Source organism: Neoarius graeffei, chromosome 16, assembly GCF_027579695.1.
Source record: "Neoarius graeffei isolate fNeoGra1 chromosome 16, fNeoGra1.pri, whole genome shotgun sequence".
NCBI lineage: Eukaryota > Metazoa > Chordata > Actinopteri > Siluriformes > Ariidae > Neoarius > Neoarius graeffei.
In genome coordinates this window covers 25196679-25218204 of record NC_083584.1, presented here as the reverse complement: position 1 = coordinate 25218204, position 21526 = coordinate 25196679, and the positions used below count along the sequence as shown (strand labels likewise).

General features: G+C 41.4%; 1 protein-coding gene across 7 annotated transcripts in view; it reads left to right on the top strand.

Annotated features, from left to right (window-relative positions):
* Positions 1-21526, top strand: part of pleca (plectin a) — a 327839-nt gene that overhangs the window by 257643 nt on the left and 48670 nt on the right. For 6 of the 7 annotated variants that reach the window (XM_060942675.1, XM_060942674.1, XM_060942678.1 and 3 more), the window contains 9 exons: positions 2123-2229; positions 3693-3812; positions 4005-4100; positions 6040-6167; positions 8526-8619; positions 8786-8940; positions 12861-13197; positions 20099-20176; positions 20357-20518. In XM_060942675.1, the coding sequence (XP_060798658.1) occupies positions 2123-2229; positions 3693-3812; positions 4005-4100; positions 6040-6167; positions 8526-8619; positions 8786-8940; positions 12861-13197; positions 20099-20176; positions 20357-20518 (1277 nt within the window). Of the gene's footprint in view, positions 1-2122; positions 2230-2680; positions 2873-3692; positions 3813-4004; positions 4101-6039; positions 6168-8525; positions 8620-8785; positions 8941-12860; positions 13198-20098; positions 20177-20356; positions 20519-21526 lie in introns of those variants that run through there. The other variant, XM_060942680.1, reaches the window with a different exon arrangement.

Here is a 21526-nt window from a genome sequence, read left to right as displayed (position 1 = left end):
ATCCTGTTCTGCAGGGTCGCAGGCAAGCTGGAGCCTATCCCAGCTGACTACGGGCGAAAGGCGGGGTACACCCTGGACAAGTCGCCAGGTCATCACAGGGCTGACACATAGACACAGACAACCATTCACACTCACATTCACACCTACGGTCAATTTAGAGTCACCAGTTAACCTAACCTGCATGTCTTTGGACTGTGGGGGAAACCGGAGCACCCGGAGGAAACCCACGCGGACACGGGGAGAACATGCAAACTCCGCACAGAAAGGCCCTCGCCGGCCACGGGGCTCGAACCCAGGACCTTCTTGCTGTGAGGCGACAGCGCTAACCACTACACCACTGTGCCGCCCCAGTTCACAAAACCATATCATGTATTGCACAATGGAGAGATAAAGGGTGGCTGAGTTAGCTCGTTATGTTTTTCATAACTAGCTAGCCATATCTCTGTCAAGTGGAAACAAACTGGAAAGTGGTTTGCAAAACTATATCATTTATGAATCATATAGATTAGCTTAGTTAGCTTAAAGTGTGTTGTATGTAATTATCCATATTCAAAGCAGTTGACAACACATCATTTATGTAAAAATGTAGCTTAGTTAGTTAAAGTTGTGTTGTTCATAGCTAGCTAGCTATATTGCTGTGAAGCTGGCTAATGAACTTGGAAAGCAGCTAGTCAGTTATGCTATTCACGTAGAACTAGAATTGTGCCTATGCTAATCATATTATTTTAAGAACCTGTGGAGCATGTCAGGATGTATTGGGCCATGTATTACATTAAAGTGTATATCACGGGTAAATTCAGGAGCAAGATCAATGTAATTCTCCTATTTTATATTAAACTTTGGTCAAATATCTGTCGCATTTTGTACAATTTTTTTTTTTACCTTTTTTTAAAATTCAGTTGAAGTCGAGCCATTTGAGGCGAATTGGTCCGCCTCTGAAAAAACTTGGCATTTTGATTTCCTGGGAAACATTGATTTTCGTGACGTCGCGTGCAGGACGCCTCCCTCTGAATCCTACGTCAGCGCTGGTTTGTTTATGAGAAAACGACCTGGTGGTTTTCTGCAAATTTCTTCAACGTTATCACGTAATTATTAAAATGGTTAACAGATGTATCATAGGAGGGTGTAGCAACACCAATCTTGATGGGATTAGTACTCATCGTTTCCCACATTGCGCTCAGGTGACAATTCCATATTTCAATGCAAAATCGCTAGCTGCTAAACTTGGTCTACACAGGCTGTGCACTGAAACCGTGCAAGCTCTCGCAGCCTGCTGGCGCTGCTGCAGGTAACGTCACGAATCTGGCTCCAGACTCCCTTGGGATTTTTCCAGACACGTTTTATTTTATTTTTTTCTGCTGTAGACAGATGGCCTTGTGCAAAATTACCCTTCTGGATGAGTGTGTAAAGGGGCATACTTTCATATTTAAAAAAAAACCCAAAAACTAATTTGGTCCAGGGGCGGCACGGTGGTGTAGTGGTTAGCGCTGTCGCCTCACAGCAAGAAGGTCCTGGGTTCGAGCCCCGGGGCCAGCGAGGGCCTTTCTGTGTGGAGTTTGCATGTTCTCCCCGTGTCCGCGTGGGTTTCCTCCGGGTGCTCCGGTTTCCCCCACAGTCCAAAGACATGCAGGTTAGGTTAACTGGTGGTTCTAAATTGACCGTAGGTGTGAATGTGAGTGTGAATGGTTGTCTGTGTCTATGTGTCAGCCCTGTGATGACCTGGCGACTTGTCCAGGGTGTACACCGCCTTTCGCCCGTAGTCAGCTGGGATAGGCTCCAGCTTGCCTGCGACCCTGTAGAAGGATAAAGCGGCTAGAGATAATGAATGAATGAATGAATGAATGAATGAATAATTTGGTCCAGGATATGCACTTTAAAGTGTGTATCTACTAGAGGGCCTATTGTCAATGCACTTTCCTGTATTTGAATGCACGCTATTCAAGACTACTTATAAACCACAATGCGTCTGAATGTATTTGTATTTGAATGTCACATTAATGTGATAAACTAACTCTGAATACAGACTCGTGTGTAAAATAATCATTATTTATATCTGCTGTTATTTTACACCCTAGCCTTTAATTAATCCCGGGTGTTGCCTTTGTTTCCTCTTGTTGAATAGATGTGGATGTGCCACATCCTGATGAGAAGTCTATCATTACATACGTCTCCTCCCTGTACGATGTCATGCCAAGAGTTCCTGATGTACAAGATGGAGTTCAGGCCAATGTGAGTCTCTTTTTAATATGGAACGATGATCAAATCCTGCTCCGTCTATATAATAAGCAGCAAAGTTTGTTTGTTTGTTTGTTTGTTTGTTTGTTTGTTTGTTTGTTTGTTTGTTTGTTTGTTTTGAGCTAACGTCACCATTTCTCAAGAGTTTCACCAAATTTGGCAAGTAGGTACAGGAGAGAGCCACAATTTGGCAGAACTCAGAAATTCCATATTTGGGCCCCAAGGGGTCCCAAATTTTTGTTTGTTTTGGGTTAACATCACCATTTTTCGACGAATCTTCACCAAATTTGATATGGAAGTCTGGGGGCAACCCAGAATTTTGCAAAACCGGAGCAACCCTGGGTAACCTGCTAGTTTAATTATAAGCAAAACTCATACATTTGCAATGATTAAGTTCACCAACATTCATGTTACATTACTGGCATTTAGCAGACACTCTTATCCAGAGAGACATACAACCTGGGGAGCAGTTGAGGGTTTGATGCCTTGCTGAAGGGCACTTCAGCCATTCCTGCTGGTCTAGGGACTTGAATCGGCAACCTTTTGGTCCCAAAGCTACTTCTCTAACCATTAGGCCATGAAGTGGGCCCAAATCAGACATACAAGAAGTAAAAGATGATCATAATCATAATCAACGGTAGGATTGTGCGTTATTAATCCAAAGATTATTATATTTTTATATATTAAAGAAGAAGAAGATTTTGTCACATATACACTCAAGCACAGTGAAATTCATCCATTGCATTTAACCCATCTGAAGCAGTGAACACATGCATGCACACACAAGTGAGCAATGAGCACACACACATACGTACCCAGAGCAGTGGGCAGCTATGCTATAGCGCCCGGGGAGCAGTTGGGGGTTAGGTGCCTTGCTCAAGGGCACTTCAGCTATGATACAGAGAACAACACATCATCAGTTGTACAGCCATCAGCCTCTACGTTTTCCTCTATTTATCTCATCTCATCTCATTATCTCTAGCCGCTTTATCCTGTTCTACAGGGTCGCAGGCAAGCTGGAGCCTATCCCAGCTGACTACGGGCGAAAGGCGGGGTACACCTTGGACAAGTCGCCAGATCATCACAGGGCTGACACATAGACACAGGCAACCATTCACACTCACATTCACACCTACGGTCAATTTAGAGTCACCAGTTAACCTAACCTGCATGTCTTTGGACTGTGGGGGAAACCGGAGCACCCGGAGGAAACCCACGCGGACACGGGGAGAACATGCAAACTCCGCACAGAAAGGCCCTCGCCGGCCATGGGGCTCGAACCCGGACCTTCTTGCTGTGAGGCAACAGCGCTAACCACTACACCGCCGTGCCGCCATTTCCTCTATTTAATACAAAAATAAAAAGATGGATACAAAGCACTGAGAATGGAGACTACTATAATGTAAACATGGTGAAGTGAAATATAAAATGAATATAAACTCTGTGTTGTGGTACAGGAGCTGGAACTACGCTGGCAGGAGTACTACGAGCTGGTCAACATGCTCCTGCAGTGGATCAGACACCATATCGTTGTGTTTGCGGAGAACAAGTTCCCCACCAGTTATGAGGAAATTGAGGTCTCCAATTGCCAGCTCAATAAGACACAAACATGCACACGGCATACACATACAGTTGCATGCAAATGCTTTTATTGTGTTTTATTATTACACAGTTATATATTGCTATTCATTATAAGCCATTTTTAAGTATCTTTAAAAATGCAACTAAGTACAGTAGTGTGATTCAAACCCTCTATCTTGATATTCCAGGTCCTTTGGCGCCAGTTTCTCAAATTTAAGGAGATGGAGCTGCCAGCAAAGGAGGCTGACAAAAATCGCTCGAAATATATTTACAAGGCTTTTGAGGTACGGTATATACAATGCAGCATGTGGTAGGTTTAATAAACGAACATTTTATACTAGCTCATGTAAAATCTTTACATGGCAGCATTAACAGTGCATTGCATAAGTGTTCACCCCCCCAAATTTTACATTAACAGCATTTAACAGATGCGCTTATCCAGAGCGACATACAGCATACCCAGTGCAGCCTTTGCTCAAGGACACTTTAGCCATTCCTGCTGGTCTAGGGAATCGAACCAGCAACATTTTGGTCCCAAAGCTGCATCTAACCATTAGGCCATGGTTTCCCCATTTTGTAGTGTTATAACCTGGAATTAAAATGGATTTAATTGGTATTTTTTGGCTCTTGGTTGCTTTTCTGAATAATGCCCTCCTTACGTGGTTCCTTGGCTTTCAGTGGATGGCCTTCCTCTAGACAGAAGCATGGTTGCATTTTATGTTTTCATTTTCTAATAATGGATTCAGTGGTCAGTGGTGTACTCCAGGTTTTTCAAAATTGAGGTTTTTTTTTTTTTTTTAAATAAATCCTGATCGATGGTTTTCCAGAACCTCTGATAGCTCCTTGGTCTTCATGATGTTTGTTTAGGTATGTTCTTTAAAAAACCTCACAGACGGGTATAATTATATTGAAATCATGCGATGTATTATGCACACACAGATTTGATATTTATTAGCTGGAAATAGTTTTGCAAATTATATTGATTCCATGATTGCATATTACAAAGCACTGTTAATAGAACATCTGTATCTGCACAGGAAATCTGCCTGAGTAAAATTTACTCGAATCGAAGAAAATTTTACTCTGCACCAGATAACATTTGGTTCCCCTCGAAAAAGAGTAAAAGTTACTCTTTTGATAGAGCTGTTTTTCCTCCAAATTTTACTCTCTACAGTACAACTCAAAATAGAGCAAACTTAACTATTTTTGAGGCAAATACTTTTCACTTTGGAAAAATTGCTCAGTCATTTTTCGTGTGTTGTAGTCGAGTCACTAAACCTCGAGTCCCCAGTGTTCAAGTCTGAGTCAAGTCCAAGTCATTAAAAAAATTTGAGTCAAGTCCACTATTGATCCAAGTCAAGTCTGAGTCGAGTCCAGCACTCCAGCTGTACCATTTGACGGTGGTTGTTTCAGCTCCATTAACATTAATGTGCTCCTGAACATGACATATGAACAGGTGAATGCGCTTTTCTTTGTCCGAGGTGGTTGGGAGACGGATGTAAGCGCAGAAGGTGTGTTTATTAATACAAGTGAAGATGGTAAACAATCCAGAACGGCAGGCAAAATCGTAAAACGGTGAAACGGGCAATAGGTCGAGCGAGGCATAAACAGGCTATCATAGACTCGGCAGAATCAAAGACGAGAAACAGGAAATCAGGGATCAGGAAACCAAACAAGGAAATAAGGCTCGGTAATATGTCAGCAACGCAACTCAATACTTCGCAAAGTAAGTGTTTTTATATAGGCACGCTGATTGCACCTTAATCCTGTGCAGGTGCGAGTCGTTTACGGCGCGGGCGCAAGAGTCTGCTTGGCGCGCACGCTGTCCAGAGTGCGCCCGAGAACCTGTCTGATGCACGCACCAAGGTGTGCAGGTGTGACACGAAATTAGTACAAAATTAATGTAAATATAAATATCTTGTGCCAAATTATTTTGGCATGTTACCAAAAAAATAAAGAAAAATCTGAGTCCTCGTCTCAAATTTACGAGTCCGAATGCAGTTAATACACGAGTCCGAGTCATCAGTGCTCAAGTCCAAGTCGAGTCACGAGTCCTTAAAATTAGGGCACGAGTCGGACTTGAGTCCGAGGCCTGGTCTCAAGTACGACAAGCCTGGTATGATACCATGTATGTAACACCACTGCATAGTAAAAATTATTCTTTGAAATGATACCATTATTAATATGTCCACATAACATAACCTATGATCTTTGTATCTACAGAGCGCAGTGCAGTCAGGTCAGATTAAAGTTCCATCCGGTTTCCACCCCATTGATGTGGAGAAAGAGTGGGGTCGACTCCATGTTGCCATACTTGAGCGGGAGCGAGTGCTCAGAAAGGAGTTTGAACGGTGAGACTGACAATTTACACACACAGTACCTTCACATAACATTATGAAAATAAAACTAAAATGGAAAAAAAAAAAAAAACGGTGCATCATTTAGATTTTTAGAATAACCTTGAGCCTTTTGCATTCAACTTATAAAAATCATGCAAATTAATTGAAAAGATGGCGGAATAGAATGACACACTAGTTAGGAAAATACAGGACTAGTCAAAAGTTTAGACACCCCGACTCATTCATAGGTTTTTCTGGTTTTTGACTATATTCTACATTGTAGAACAGTACAGAAGACATCAAAACTATGACATAACATATGGAATTATGTAGTAAACAAAAAAAAGGGTTTAAAAAATTTTTCTTGCCTTCTTGAGACCATGAAATAGTAAATAATAAAAATACAGTAAATAGTCCTATTGCACAACTGTAGTAATCCGTATGATATCAAGAACCGCTCAACTAAGTAAAAAGAAACGACATCCATTATTACTTTAAGACATGAAGTGACTTTTAATTAATAAAAATAAAGAAAAAACATTGAATTAGAAGGTGTGTCCAAGCTCCAACTGGTACTGTACAGTCGTGCATGTTAACACTGGGGAAAATCTCATTCTCATCTCATTATCTGTGGCCGCTTTATCCTGTTCTACAGGGTCGCAGGCAAGCTGGAGCCTATCCCAGCTGACTACGGGTGAAAGGCGGGGTACACCCTGGACAAGTCGCCAGGTCATCACAGGGCTGACACATATGCCGCTTTTCCACTACCAACGCGGCTGAGTTGGGCTGAGTCGAGCTGAGCGGGGCTGTTGGAGTTGCATTTCGACTACAACCGCGCTGAACCGTGCTGGCTGGAAGTGGGTGGACACATTGGGTGGAGTTAGCGAAAGTGGGTAGACGTCACGTGATGTCGTTAGGCGGCGCAAACAGTGACATCAGTGATCTTTTAAGCGGTAGTCTTACGACCCGGATAGTAAACAATAAACATGGAGTCGTTAGTGTTGCTGGTCTTGGTGCTGTGGCTTGTTGTCACCGACAACGCCAACAGATACTGGCAAGAGCGTATAGATGAGGCGAGGCGCATAAGGCTTCAGAAATTCTCGTAATTTACAGATCCCAGCGTGCTCGCGGGGCGTGTGTGGGCATGTGAGGACACTCCTCCTCACCAATCAGTGCACAGGGGAGTGTCTGCTCAAGCCCCCAGCCCCACTCGGCTCGGTTTGGCTCGCTTCAGCCCTACTCCAAAACCGTGCGAGTTTTGGGTGCTAAGCAGGGCTGAAGCGAGCTGAGTCGTGCTGCTCTAAGGTAGTCGAAACGCGAGCCGTGTCGGGCTGAAGCGAGCTGAAGTGAGCCGAAAAAGGGTAGTGGAAAATGGCCATTAGACACAGACAACCATTCACACTCACATTCACCGGCCACGGGGCTCAAACCCGGACCTTCTTGCTGTGAGGCGACAGCGCTAACCACTACACCACCGTGCCGCCCTACTGGGGAAAATATTTTAAAAATAATTTTCATGAGCTTTATTAGAGTCCAGTGCAGTGCCGGTGTTTGTAATGAATAAAATTTTAATTTGGGTTCATCTTGTTATAAATTTACAAACAGACCCGGGACAGTCTGAGCACTGTTTGCTGTCCTTGCAGTAAATTTTGTTTGTGTCCTCAAATCTACAAGCTTTTTAATATCCCTTAGTTGCCTCTAGCAAGATTATAACCAGTAAAACACTGTTGCCTTTTAGAGTGAAGAAAGAAAAATAGGTTTACTCTGTATATATTTTATAAGCGTGCTGTTAAACCTTTTAGATCCCCCCCCCCAATCACAAGACAGTGTGTCTGCTGCTTTTGAGAAAGAAGCCAGTGTAGATGTCAGAAAGGGATAGTGAGAGAACAAGAACGCTCAAGCTGTACCACAGCATTGAGGACAGAATAAGAAGAACTGACTGGTAGCTGTTATTAGTAATGGCGTTTATGAACGACAGCCATGGACTGGAATATCTGCTTCGCCAGAAAAGGATGTAAGTCAGTTTCTGGAGTTGTTTCTATAGTCAGAAGCTGTATTTATGTTTTGCAAACCTGTGATGTCATTTGGTGGTTTAGCTGTACTACAAAACTCATGTCAGTGTTCAAAGGACAAAGAACTGTAAAAATATTAACCAAAAATTTCTTCAGTCATTATATAAGCTTGTCAGAAAAATGTGAATTAGAATCATCCCAGCAAGACAGAGCATGCTGTTTTAGGAAAATAATCCTCTATCAGGTGGTAACAGTAATTCTGCTTTGCACCGCATCACCCTGTCGTTTGTTATTTTCCTATAACACAACCGTAGAGAGTCGTGAGCACCACAGTCATGCATGTGTGCAATGTGTGCAGTATGGAGCAGCTCCAGAGGGTCGTCAGTAAGGTGCAGATGGAGTCAGGTGTGTGTGAGGAGCAGCTGAACCAGGTGGAGACACTGCTGCAGACGGTGAGACAAGCAAACATACATTCATTACAAACTAATATGGGCTCAATGGAATGTAGTAGGACGTACAGCAAATATTATTAGCAACAAATGATGCAATAAAGTGCATGATTGCGCACGTATCATTAACAAAAGATATATTAAGCTGCGCTTATTTCCGTAACGGCAGGATGTGCGCTTGCTGGGAGCTGGAAAACCTGTTCAGCATGCAGCAGAGATCGAGACAGACCTGGATAAGGCTGAGAACATGATCCACTTCCTCTTCAATGATGTGCAGTTGCTGAAGGATGGGCGCCATCTGCAGGCAGAGCAGATGTACAGGAGGTCAGTACAGTTGAAAATCATTTCAGATGTAACGAGGTGTGTGTGTGCGTGTCATATATATATATATATATATATATATATATATATATATATATATATATATATATTAGTGCTGTCAAAAATGCCGCGTTATTAACACGTTAACTTGACTCAATTTTAACGGCGATAATTTTTTTATCGCGAGATTAACGCTCTGTGACATGATGTAGGTTTTTCATAAGCTTTTGAAACTGCCAGGAACTTGGAACATAGACTTTGCTTAGAAAACCGATAGCAGCTAGACTGTAATGCCACGCCCCGCACAGCCAGAGTCCTCTACCCTCCTCCCCCAAAGAACCAGCGCGGGCAGGGCGCGCTAGTAGAGATGGGATTTATGGCTCTTTGATGGGATCCGTTCTTTGAAAAGAGCCGTTCAAAAGACTGGCTCATTTGGCTCTTTTTACATATTTATTCAGTTTTAAGAAGACAGCGTCTAAAGAAGCCAGATCCCTCTGAACTGTAAACTCAATGCTATCCCAGAAATCCTTCCTGTAATATGCAAATTTGGACGCCTCTGATTGGACAGCGCGACGCATCAACAGGCAGAAAGTGTAAAAGTACAAAATGTGTTAAGTGAGCTGAAACAGTAAAGATCAGATTCAATGCAACATTTATCAACGAACAACTTAAAGTTAATATAATAGTGTACTTTATATTATAATCAAGCATGTCAAGCCTACTGTCACTGTGTAACCTGTCTCTCTGAGTTGTAGACTAACTCAAGCAGTAAATCACGTCGCTCATGGTTCTTTTGCTAGCCCCGGTGTTCGGCTTAGGTTTCACGTTGCAGTGGCTGTGTCAAGACGTGTTATGCTTTGCAATACAAAGCAAGCCCATTCACGTTTTTATGCTGATAAGAGAATTACAATGGTTTTTCATGTGACAAAAATGTGCGATTAAATTGCGATTAATCGCGAGTTAACTATGACAGTCGCGACATTAATCGCGATGAAATATTTTAATCGCTTGACAGCACTAATATATCTATGTGTATATGTATATGTGTGTGTGTGATAGATGGATAGATATTCAATGTATATAGATACAAGTGTTTTACTGTGAAATACGGCACTCATATTTTTCATACGAGCTACATCCGGGACATGGAGAACCAAAACTGTGGCATAATTAAATTATATTCGCTGGCTTTTTTTCATGGTATATCAGATGTATTCCATTCAGCTAGCATAACATTGAACGAATTGAAGACGAGTGAGTGGAATATATCTGATATAACATGAAAAAACACCAGCCAATATTATTATTATTATTATTATTATTATTCATACACATTCCTTTCAGGTGTTCAACACGTCTTTCTCTTTCAAACTTCCCTCCAAATCTTCCGTATTTAACGACGCAAACCTGGAAGTCATGTTTGTTTACAAATTGACAGCCACTCACGAGAGCGGAAGTTTTACGTCTCTGAAGTGTGACATCATGTCTTGACAGCCATGCAATATGGTAAACCATATTCAACGCTCATTCTCCACTGGGTAGAGTGACGTAATGTACGTACAATGGTGCTTGAAAGTTTGTGAACCCTTTAGAATTTTCTAAATTTCTGCATAAATATGATCTAAAACATCATCAGATTTTCACACAAGTCCTAAAAGTAGATAAAGAGAACCCAGTTAAACAAATCAGACAAAAATATTATACTTGGTCATTTATTTATTGAGAAAAATGATCCGATATTACATATCTGTGAGTGGCAAAAGTATGTGAACCTCTAGGATTAGCAGTTAATTTGAAGGTGAAATTAGAGTCAGGGGTTTTCAATCAATGGGATGACAATCAGGTGTGAGTGGGCACCCTATTTTATTTAAAGAACAGGGATCTATCAAAGTCTGATCTTCACAACACATGTTTGTGGAAGTGTATCATGGCACGAACAAAGGAGATTTCTGAGGACCTCAGAAAAAGCGTTGTTGATGCTCATCAGGCTGGAAAAGGTTACAAAACCATCTCTAAAGAGTTTGGACTCCAACAATCCACAGTCAGACAGATTGTGTACAAATGGAGGAAATTAATTGTTACCCTCCCCAGGAGTGGTCGACCAACAAAGATCACTCCAAGAGCAAGGCGTGTAATAGTCAGCAAGGTCACAAAGGACCCCAGGGTAACTTCTAAGCAACTGAAGGCCTCTCTCACATTGGCTAATGTTAATGTTCATGAGTCCACCATCAGGAGAACACTGAACAACAATGGTGTGCATGGCAGGGTTGCAAGGAGAAAGCCACTGCTCTCCAAAAAGAACATTGCTGCTCATTTGCAGTTTGCTAAAGATCACGTGGACAAGCCAGAAGGCTATTGGAAAAATGTTTTGTGGACGGATGCAACCAAAATAGAACTTTTTGGTTTAAATGAGAAGCATTACATTTGGAGAAAGGAAAAACACTGCATTCCAGCATAAGAACCTTGTCCCATCTGTGAAACGTGGTGGTGGTAGTATCATGGTTTGGGCCTGTTTTGCTGCATCTGAGCCAGGATGGCTTGCCATCATTGATGGAGCAATGAATTCTGAATTATACCAGCGAATTCTAAAGGAAAATGTCAGGACATCTGTCCATGAACTGAATCTCAAGAAAAGGTGGGTCATGTAGCAAGACAACGACCCTAAGCACACAAGTTGTTCTACCAAAGAATGGTTAAAGAAGAATAAAGTGAATGTTTTGGAATGGCCAAGTCAAAGTCCTGACCTTAATCCAATCAAAATGTTGTGGAAGGACCTGAAGCGAGCAGTTCATGTGAGGAAACCCACCAACATCCCAGAGTTGAAGCTGTTCTGTACGGAGGAATGGGCTAAAATTCCTCCAAGCCGGTGTGCAGGACTGATCAACAGTTACTAGAAACGTTTAGTTGCAGTTATTGCTGCACAAGGGGGTCACACCAGATACTGAAAGCAAAGGTTCACATACTTTTGCCACTCACAGATATGTAATATTGGATCATTTTCCTCAATAAATAAATGAGCAAGTATAATATTTGTCTCATTTGTTTAACTGGGTTCTCTTTATCTACTTTTAGGACTTGTGTGAAAATCTGATGATGTTTTAGGTCGTATTTATGCAGAAATATAGAAAATTCTAAAGGGTTCACAAAGTTTCAAGCACCACTGTAGGATAAGCGATATGCTAACAATATTGCATGCTATCAAACCAAATGAATGAAACCTGCTAGATGAGAATAGAACATGTTTTTATTCCATCAAAAAAGTGTCTTGTATGTATAATAATTCCCAATATTTCACTCCGATGATGTCACTCCTAGTATTTTCCCGCTGACTAGACACACACTGTCAATGGCGAACAGGTTCAAAATTAAAATTCTTTTGATTAACTTGTGTTTTTTTTTGTGTGTGTGTGGATGTGTTGATATAATATAAAGAATATTACACGGGGGTGCGAAGATATGAAGTTTATCTTCTCGTGTTGAAAATTATAGCACTCATTCATGTCGCTCACTCATGAATATGTTCACCACTCGAAGATAAACTTCATATCTTTGCATAACCGTGTAATATCCTCTATATATTTTACACTATTAGATACTATTCATAATTTCAAGGATTTAGTGAAAATAATGTGGTGATAACTGTTCTACAAATCTGGGTTATTTTAGTTTAGTTTAATTTATTGTAGCTTATTGTATCCTTTTATTTATTATTATGGAAATATGTTTTTTTGTTGGTTTGTTTTTTCAAATTAATGTTAAATGTTTATAAATTATGTTAAAAATGTGCATTTGGTTACATTTACAAATTGAATCTCCAGCATAATTGGTTTTACATTATTATTGATGTTTGACTTTTAACTAGTAGTGTATATGGAGATTGACTTCTGTACTAATAATTCACTTGCTGCACATATTCCTGTCAGGGTGTACCGTCTCCATGAGCGTCTGGTAAACCTGCGCAGTGAGTACAACCTGCGTGTGAAGTCAGGGGTGACAGTGACTCAGGTGCCCCTCACGCAGGTATCCATGTCTCCAAGCCTGCAGAAGTCCCCTCAGCGTACACGGCCTGAACTGGATGAAGTCACACTCCGTTATATCCAGGACCTGCTGGCCTGGGTGGAGGAGAATCAGAGGCGCATGGACAGTTCAGAGTGGGGCGCAGACCTGCCCTCTGTCGAGTCCCATCTGGGAAGCCATCGCGGACTACATCAGTCTATCGAGGACTTCAAATCGAAGATTGACCGTGCACGGGCAGATGAGGTGAGATTGTAGATTTCTGTATGGTAGTTCAACATCACTGGTGAATTCTCTAACCTAATTTTCTATAACAGTAGCTCTGACACTATTGCCAAGTGCATTTTGTTTCACAGGTTTATATTAATGCACTCGTTCGAATATGCCGGAGAAGGTTGCGAGGGAACTACAGTACCAGACAAAAATTTGGACACACCTTCTAATTAAATGTTTTTTGTTTATTTTTATTAACTAAAAGACGTTTCATGTCTTAAAGGTCCCATGGCATGGTGGTTTGTTGATGCTTTAAACGGGCTCGTGGAGGTTTCCGGATGTTATATCCGCAGCCTTTCTCGAAATGAACCCTCGGCACGTAGATATAGCCTCCTGGGAGAAAGCCCCATCTCAGCGCTTTTCCCAGTGCGTCGTTTTGCGAATGAGAAGCAGGAGGCGGGGAAGGGTAGAGGGTGGGGGCGGGTCTTATCATTAATATTCATGACATGTAAACGTGTTGCCTCTGATTGGCTAACAGCATTGTGACGCTACCTCCAGTGGGTCAGAACAAGCGGATGTGGGTGTCTTACTATGGCGAGAGAGAGGGAACAAACCCCGAAGGGAAAAATACCGCGCGCTGACGTCATTAAGGTGCGACGCGAGGAAATAAAATAAATTCAACAAATGTTTGGGTTTTTACTGAACAAACAAACAAATAAAATGAACGAGTGACTTAAAAAAAGAATGTGGGTGTCTTTGTAAAAACTGTTTTGATTGGCTATTATAACAGAGCATGCTGCATGCTTTTTGGTTTTGTAGCGCAGAGTACCTGGCTAACTGCAGGAAGCGGTTAGCTGCACAGCTAATGTAGCCATTGCAAGGCTAACGTGGCACCGATTTTAAAACACGGCAAAACGACTTAACAGTTATACACTTACTTGTTCGGTGTTTGTTGCTGATGCGGCAGGGATGCTTGGTACGGACCCAGGCTTCAATGACAGTTGATGTGCAAAACCTGCCCTGTACTGTCCTAAGTTGTGGAAACATTCATCAGGAAAATGCTTCCGACAAACATACACCGTCTTAGGTAGACTCGACAGCGTATTATTGAAGTAAATAAAATTAAGCCACTGTGTCTTCAGGGGCTCTCCCGTCGGCAGTAAAAACAGACTCCTTTCTGTGTTGTCACATCCATGTACAGCACAACTTCCATGTTTGGTGGCAACTTTTGAGCTGGGCGGGCAATCCATACAGTGGGTGGGAATCCAGAGGGGGGGCGTGGGGATCATCTCCCTTGCTGACGTAGTAAAGGGAAGAGCTTATGAACGCGCCGTTTTGACGCGCCATTCTCAAATGTTGGGCATAGTTTGGTTTACACATTATGAAATTTCTAGCCACTGGGGTGACTTAAGAAGGTCAGAGGAACTCATTTTAACGTTAAAAAACCTCAGAAAGTGAAAATTTCATGCCATGGGACCTTTAAAGTAATGATGGATGTCGTTTCTCTTTACTGAGTTGAGCGGTTCTTGGCATAATATGGATTACTACAGTTGTGGAATAGGGCTATTTACTGTATTTTTATTATTTACTGTTTGATCTCATTAAATCATATTAATAAGGCAAGAAATTGCACTAATTAACTTTTGACGAGGCACCTGTTAATTGAAAAGCATTCCAGGTGACTACCTCATGAAGCTGGTTACGATAATGCCAATAGTGTGCAAAGTGTCATCAAGGTAAACGCTGGATACTTTGAAGAATCTAAAATATGAAACACGTTTTGGTTTTTAACACTTTTTTTTGTTTGTTTGTTTACCACATAATTCCATATATGTTCCATATGTTATTTTATAGTTTTGATGTCTTTGGTAAAAAAATAGTCACAATACAGAAAAGCCAATGAATGAGTAGAGTAGGGGTGTACAAACTTTTGACTGGCAATGTGTATATATAATGCAAGCAATAACAGGAACTAATTTGCTCTACAGACATTCCACAGCATTAAATGTAACTAAAATGAATAAAAGTACAACAGGCTGTTAATTAATACATTAAAACATTGCAATCTTTGGCATAATGCTGTGGTCTAAGAGGAATAAAACACTCGGGCTGTGCTATTATATGAAAAGAATCAATTGCAGAAAAGTGTTTTATTCCTTACTTAAACATTATGTTATTATCAGATACATTTGGAAATATCTTGCACCTCAGTCCACACAAGCACGAGTACACGTTAGTCGTTGGTAGACTGGATTATTGTAACAGCCTACTTTATGGATTGCCTGCTACACACATATATAAGCTTCAGCGGATACAAAATGCAGCTGCTAAATTGATTTCCAGCACCCCGCGCTTTTGCCACATGTCACCTGTATTGTACGAGTTCGACCCACGTGACCGTTGCCATGTCGACAAGTAGATGGCGCCATTTTGGCGATCACAACAATGGCGACTCCCGCTAGATCTGTATACCTGTATATCTGTATCCCACATGATCTGTATACCTATGTCGTTAAAAACCCATCGCCATACACAGGTATTGATCTGAAAGCATATAAGAGTTTGGATGCCTACAAATATTTTGTGTCAGGCTGGGTAACATGCCTACATCAGTGGGTCGTCCCTGGAGCCGGTGGTCGCCATCTTATTACAGTCAAGGTTTGTTCACATTTTCATTTACTTTCGGTCCTCAGGATAAACAAAATGTTATTAAATGTCATTGAAATAACTTCTTAGTCTGTTGAGACATGGCCCGTTATAAATTTGCTGTTACCAGGCAATGACCAAGAACTGTATTATTAGGGTCGGTGTCTGTATTGTAGCAGTGTACTAGCAGCTAGCTGTTAGCACTAGCTAATGTCAACAACAGTAGCTGGTATGTTACTGTAGCAATATTTACGTTCAGTCATTTGGATGACTGTTAAAACCTTTCAGTCTCAAGTTTTTCCTTTACTGTATTTACTAGTTTACTGAGCTAGTGCGCTCGGGCAAGCTGGGAGCTAGCGCGCTCCGGCGCGCGCTAGTTCCCGGCCTGCCCGAGCGCGCTAGTTCCCGGCCTGCCCGAGCGCGCTAGCTCAGTAAACTAGTAAATACAGTAAAGAAAAAACTTGAGACTGAAAGGTTTTAACAGTCATCCAAATGACTGAACGTAAACATTGCTCCAGTAACATACTAGCTATGTTGTTGACATTAGCTAGCTTGACCTTCAAAATGGCGGACACCGGGGCGTCACGTGACCCTGTGACGTCAGGTGAAAAACCTCTATAGGATTATGCTTCAAATTATTTTAATTACTTTTAAGGCTTGACTAGGCCATGCCCCGTCATATATCACTGACCTTCTATGCCTTCAAGTAGCGTCAAGATATGAACTATGCTCAGATAACGAACGGTTACGTGCACCTCCTACGCTAAGGACTAAGAAGACTACAGGAGATGGGGCTTTTGCTGTGGCTGCGCCAGTCTTGTGAAAGTCATTACCCAGCCAGTTTAGAGCTGATACTAGTTTAGATCAATTGAAGACACCTTTATTTAGGTTAGCCTGTGATTTATAACATTATTTCCTTTAAATAATCCTTTTAGGATAGTCTATATATTACATTTTGGATTTTATATACGTGCATAGTGTTAACATGTACAGTGCATTAGATCATATTTGCATGAATTTTGTGCTCAATATGTAGAGCTGCAGCTACAAATATTTTTGGTCGTTGCAAAAGTAGAAAAGACTTTCAGTACGTAAATTGTGCATGAATAATTACTCAAACTTCCACTGGAAAAAAATGAGTTGATTTCCTGATTACTTAGCGTATCAGATTACGTGGCATTGTTCCACAATTATCAACACCTTTATCCACAGTTATCGACACCGTTCCACTATTATCGACACCCAGATGATGATTTTTTTTTTTAAATCCGTATGTGGTATTAAGTTAAACAAAACATAGATAGATAGATGGATGGATGGATGCCCTTTATTGTCACTAGTCACATGTACCAGCGAAATTAGCTGTCAACCTGTCCTTACATATACAACATACAATTGACATAGGGTAGACAGGACAGGAAGACAGGGATAAAGATAAAAAGGAAAACACAACATGAGGAGAGATAAGGAAAAAAGAAAAAAAAGAACACCCCCCCCCCCCCCCCCCCCCCCCCACTATGCTCCTGTCAGGAATACAGTGTGGGAACATTTAAAAAAAAAACTTTGCATAAGCACAACTACAACACAGGTACACTTTAAACACGGGACTTGGGGGGGGGGGGATCAGGGGTAAGGGGGGGAGGGGAGGAGGTAATCCAGCGCAAGCAAGCAGCCGTCCGCTCCTGCAGCCGTGAAGGCGCTGGTCACTCACCCGCTTGTCACACTGGGGGTAAAAAATGGCGACCGCGGAGAGTTAGAGAGGAATGTGAGGAATGAGAGTGTCTCCCGGCACTGACCTTCAGGGGGAAATGTTTTCTCAGCAACGGCCTAAAACAAGGCCGGTTCTGTCTCAGGGCGCCGAATGTCGATAAGATATGAATTGTTTGGTCTTTCCAGACGCAGTCTTTGCACGTCCTCACCGCTCGTCCATATCTGTCCATTCTATTCAAATTGGTCTCCGAAAAACACATTCCTTGCAAAGCTGAAAGCTGCTCCGAGATGATAACCATTTTGTGGTTAAAGTTCTGAAAGTCCACAGTCCAGGTGCCAACAGCTTTGCTCACCACTCCAGTCATATCGGGCAGCTTTGTGGGGCTTTGAACAGCTGTCACCGTTGTCTGATTTCCTCGATATACCAGGGCAATGCCTAATCCAATCAGCAAAAGTCCTGTAATCATGGTTCCGAATAGGTAGATATCTTCAATGTCCTCTACAGAAAGAATCGCCAGTCACACGACCCACCACCGCTCCCACGTGTCCATCGTGTAACCAGTCACAAACGTTCCGGCAGGACAAACGGGTTCCCCTGAACCCAGATTTCTCATCGAGAAAACTGTGTCAATTTCATTAGGAGACCAGTTTATCAATTCCATGCTTTTTAGTTTAGAAAGTAATGCAGGAAGAGTATCTTCAAAAAGTACAGCAGACGAGACAAGACACAGAGCACAAGCAGGGAAAAAAAGGAGGGAGAGCAGAATGCGACCGCCTTCCGTGGAAACAGTTTTTATTTAAAATTTGTTTTACATAGACTTTTATATTCGATATAAAATATCTTTTATATAAATATATGGATGTCGGTGCTTACGTAAATGAGGAAGTAATTCTAATATTTGTAAACAAATGAACTGATAATGTTTAACCTGTGTCAGAAAATCTTTTTGTTCCACTGTCTACCCGCTTTCTAAGTATTTTCGTAGATCACATTTTGTTAATCGTTCGTTGTTTGTATTAATTTCTAGTTTTGTCGTTTACCAATAAATGTCAGCAGGCAACTGGCATTGTAACCGCATGAAACTCCAGGTCAAAGGTTGCATGTCATTCCTCAAACCAAAATATAAAATGTCTACTGATATTGTAATATGTGGTAGATATTTACAACAAACTGCAAAAAAAAATTTTTTTTGAATGGAATAGAAAAATCTGAATATTTCAAGCATGTAATTTTTATACGCTAGGAATTTAATTCTGGTCTAATTCTATTTATTGCAATAGGATTCCAAATACTCTATAAACATTCCATTCTGTTATCTCATCTCATTATCTCTAGCCGCTTTATCCTGTTCTACAGGGTCACAGGCAAGCTGGAGCCTATCCCAGCTGACTACGGGCGAAAGGCGGGGTACACCCTGGACAAGTCGCCAGGTCATCACAGGGCTGACACATAGACACAGACAACCATTCACACTCACATTCACACCTACGGTCAATGTAGAGTCACCAGTTAACCTAACCTGCATATCTTTGGACTGTGGGGGAAACCGGAGCACCCGGAGGAAACCCACATGGACACGGGGAGAACATGCAAACTCCGCACAGAAAGGCCCTCGCCGGCCACAGGGCTCAAACCCGGACCTTCTTGCTGTGAGGCGACAGCGCTAACCACTACACCACCGTGCCGCCCCGTGTACAACATGTCGATGATATTTTGTTTATTTATCATCATCATGGAGCTTTTTTAGTTACAAATTTTCCACCAAAAGAATACAGTGGGTCCAAGTTGCTATAATTTTTAGGCCTACTTGTTTTTGAGTGATTAAAATTTCGATTAACCCTTTAATTCTTAGTTTAATTCTATAGTTAACAAGTGTTGCCAGGCAACACTTGTAACCACTATACCACCGTGCCGCCCCATTCTGTTATTAATCAGAAAAATATATATAAATCACAGCACTATTTTTTTTTTTTAAAGTACTTCATCTACTTCAACAATGTTACACAAAGATCGATCCGTAACAGTTGTAAACGTCACTTAATTCCACAGGGTGTCGATAATGGTGAACACCGGTGAAAGTGATCGCTATTATCGACACCTCACGTGACTTCTCAAACACACGTTTAGATACAAAATGGCGACTGTCAAATGAAAGAGTAAGAAACAAAGTAGGTTTCGACAAAGAGATCATGAAATATCGGTGAATTTGATAAGTAAAAACATGTCCATGATCTTTCCACCATGCTTACCTGCGATGATAACGTCCAGGTTTTCCTCAAGTCGCTGATCGTGCTAAAAAAAAATGACAAGCTGTGTCATCAGACGACAAAATCAAAGGGCGAGGTGGGTCTTCCGGTTGATTAATTAACCAATAATAACTGTTGTAACTGAAACTCACCTTTGTAAAATTGTTTTTTATTGATAAATCTGAAAAGGTGTCAATAATTATGGACTGCCGCTCTATTAAAGTTGTTTTGGTTTTTTTTCCCCAAGGACCTGCAAACAGTGTGTTTGTTTCTAGTTGTAAATAAATTAAATCTGCCTGAAATAATGTCTTTCTTCATGTTGTCTCTTCAGAATCAGTTAACCCCTGCCAGTAAACAAGCGTACAGGGATTACCTGGCCAAGCTGGACTTGCAGTACAACAAACTTCTGGTAGGTCTTCTGCTGTATGCACATGCAGTTCTACAAAGACTTTTCTTTGATTGATTGGAGAACAGTGAACATTTCACTACATAACTGCATATTTTTGTAAACATTATCGGTGTCAGCTATAATGGCTTTTTTTTTCTTTTTTTTAATTAATGGCTTGTTTTCTCCCTTGTTCTCTGACAGAATGCCTCAAAGGCTCGGTTGCGCAATCTGACCGGACTACACGCTTTCGTTGTAGCTGCCACTAAAGAGTTGATGTGGCTAAACGATAAAGAGGAGGAAGAGGTGAACTATGACTGGAGTGACCGCAATACAAACATGACCGCCAAGAAGGATAATTACTCGGTAGGACTAGTTCCTCTATCAAATAATGATATTATCTTGTGATTATCTACAGTCCTGTGCAAAAGTCTTAGGCACATGTAAAGAAATGCTGTAGATCAAAAATGGCATAAAAATCTCATCTCATTATCTCTAGCCGCTTTATCCTGTACAGGGTCACAGGCAAGCTGGAGCCTATCCCAGCTGACTACAGGCGAAAGGCGGGGTACACCCTGGACAAGTCGCCAGGTCATCACAGGGCTGACACATAGACACAGACAACCATTCACACTCACATTCACACCTACGCTCAATTTAGAGTCACCAGTTAACCTAACCTGCATGTCTTTGGACTGTGGGGGAAACCGGAGCACCCGGAGGAAACCCACGCGGACACGGGGAGAACATGCAAACTCCGCACAGAAAGGCCCTCGCCAGCCACGGGGCTCAAACCCGGACCTTCTTGCTGTGAGGCGACAGCGCTAACCACTACACCACCGTGCCACCCAGCGTAAAAAATAATGAAACAAAATGTTTCAACATTTAAAAAAAATACTATAAACTGTAATCAGTAAGCCATAATAAATGAAACAAAGTCAGTATTTGGTGTGAGATGACTTTTTGCTTTATTATATAATGTTTTACTGAGCATCTTACAGAAGCAGCCCCAGTTCTTCTGGACACTTTGACTGTCACACTCGCTTCTTAATTTTGCACCAAAAACCCAGCAGCCTTCATTATGTTTTCTTTTTTAATCTGAAAAGTGCTCTCTTATGGAATATGCTGCTCAAATACAAACATTTTATTTCTGTAACATTTAATTTTGTGCTGGAAAACAAACATTTGGACTCTAAAATATTTTTGTACTGAGTTGATAATGTAGAAGTCATAAAATAGAAATCTATAACAAAGTTTTTGTATAAAAAGGGTGCCTAGACTTTTGCACAGTACTGTATATGAAAATATAAATACCTCCAGTGGTGTCATTATCTCTCGTGTTGCACTAACTCCTCTTTAAAAGGGCTTTAGTTT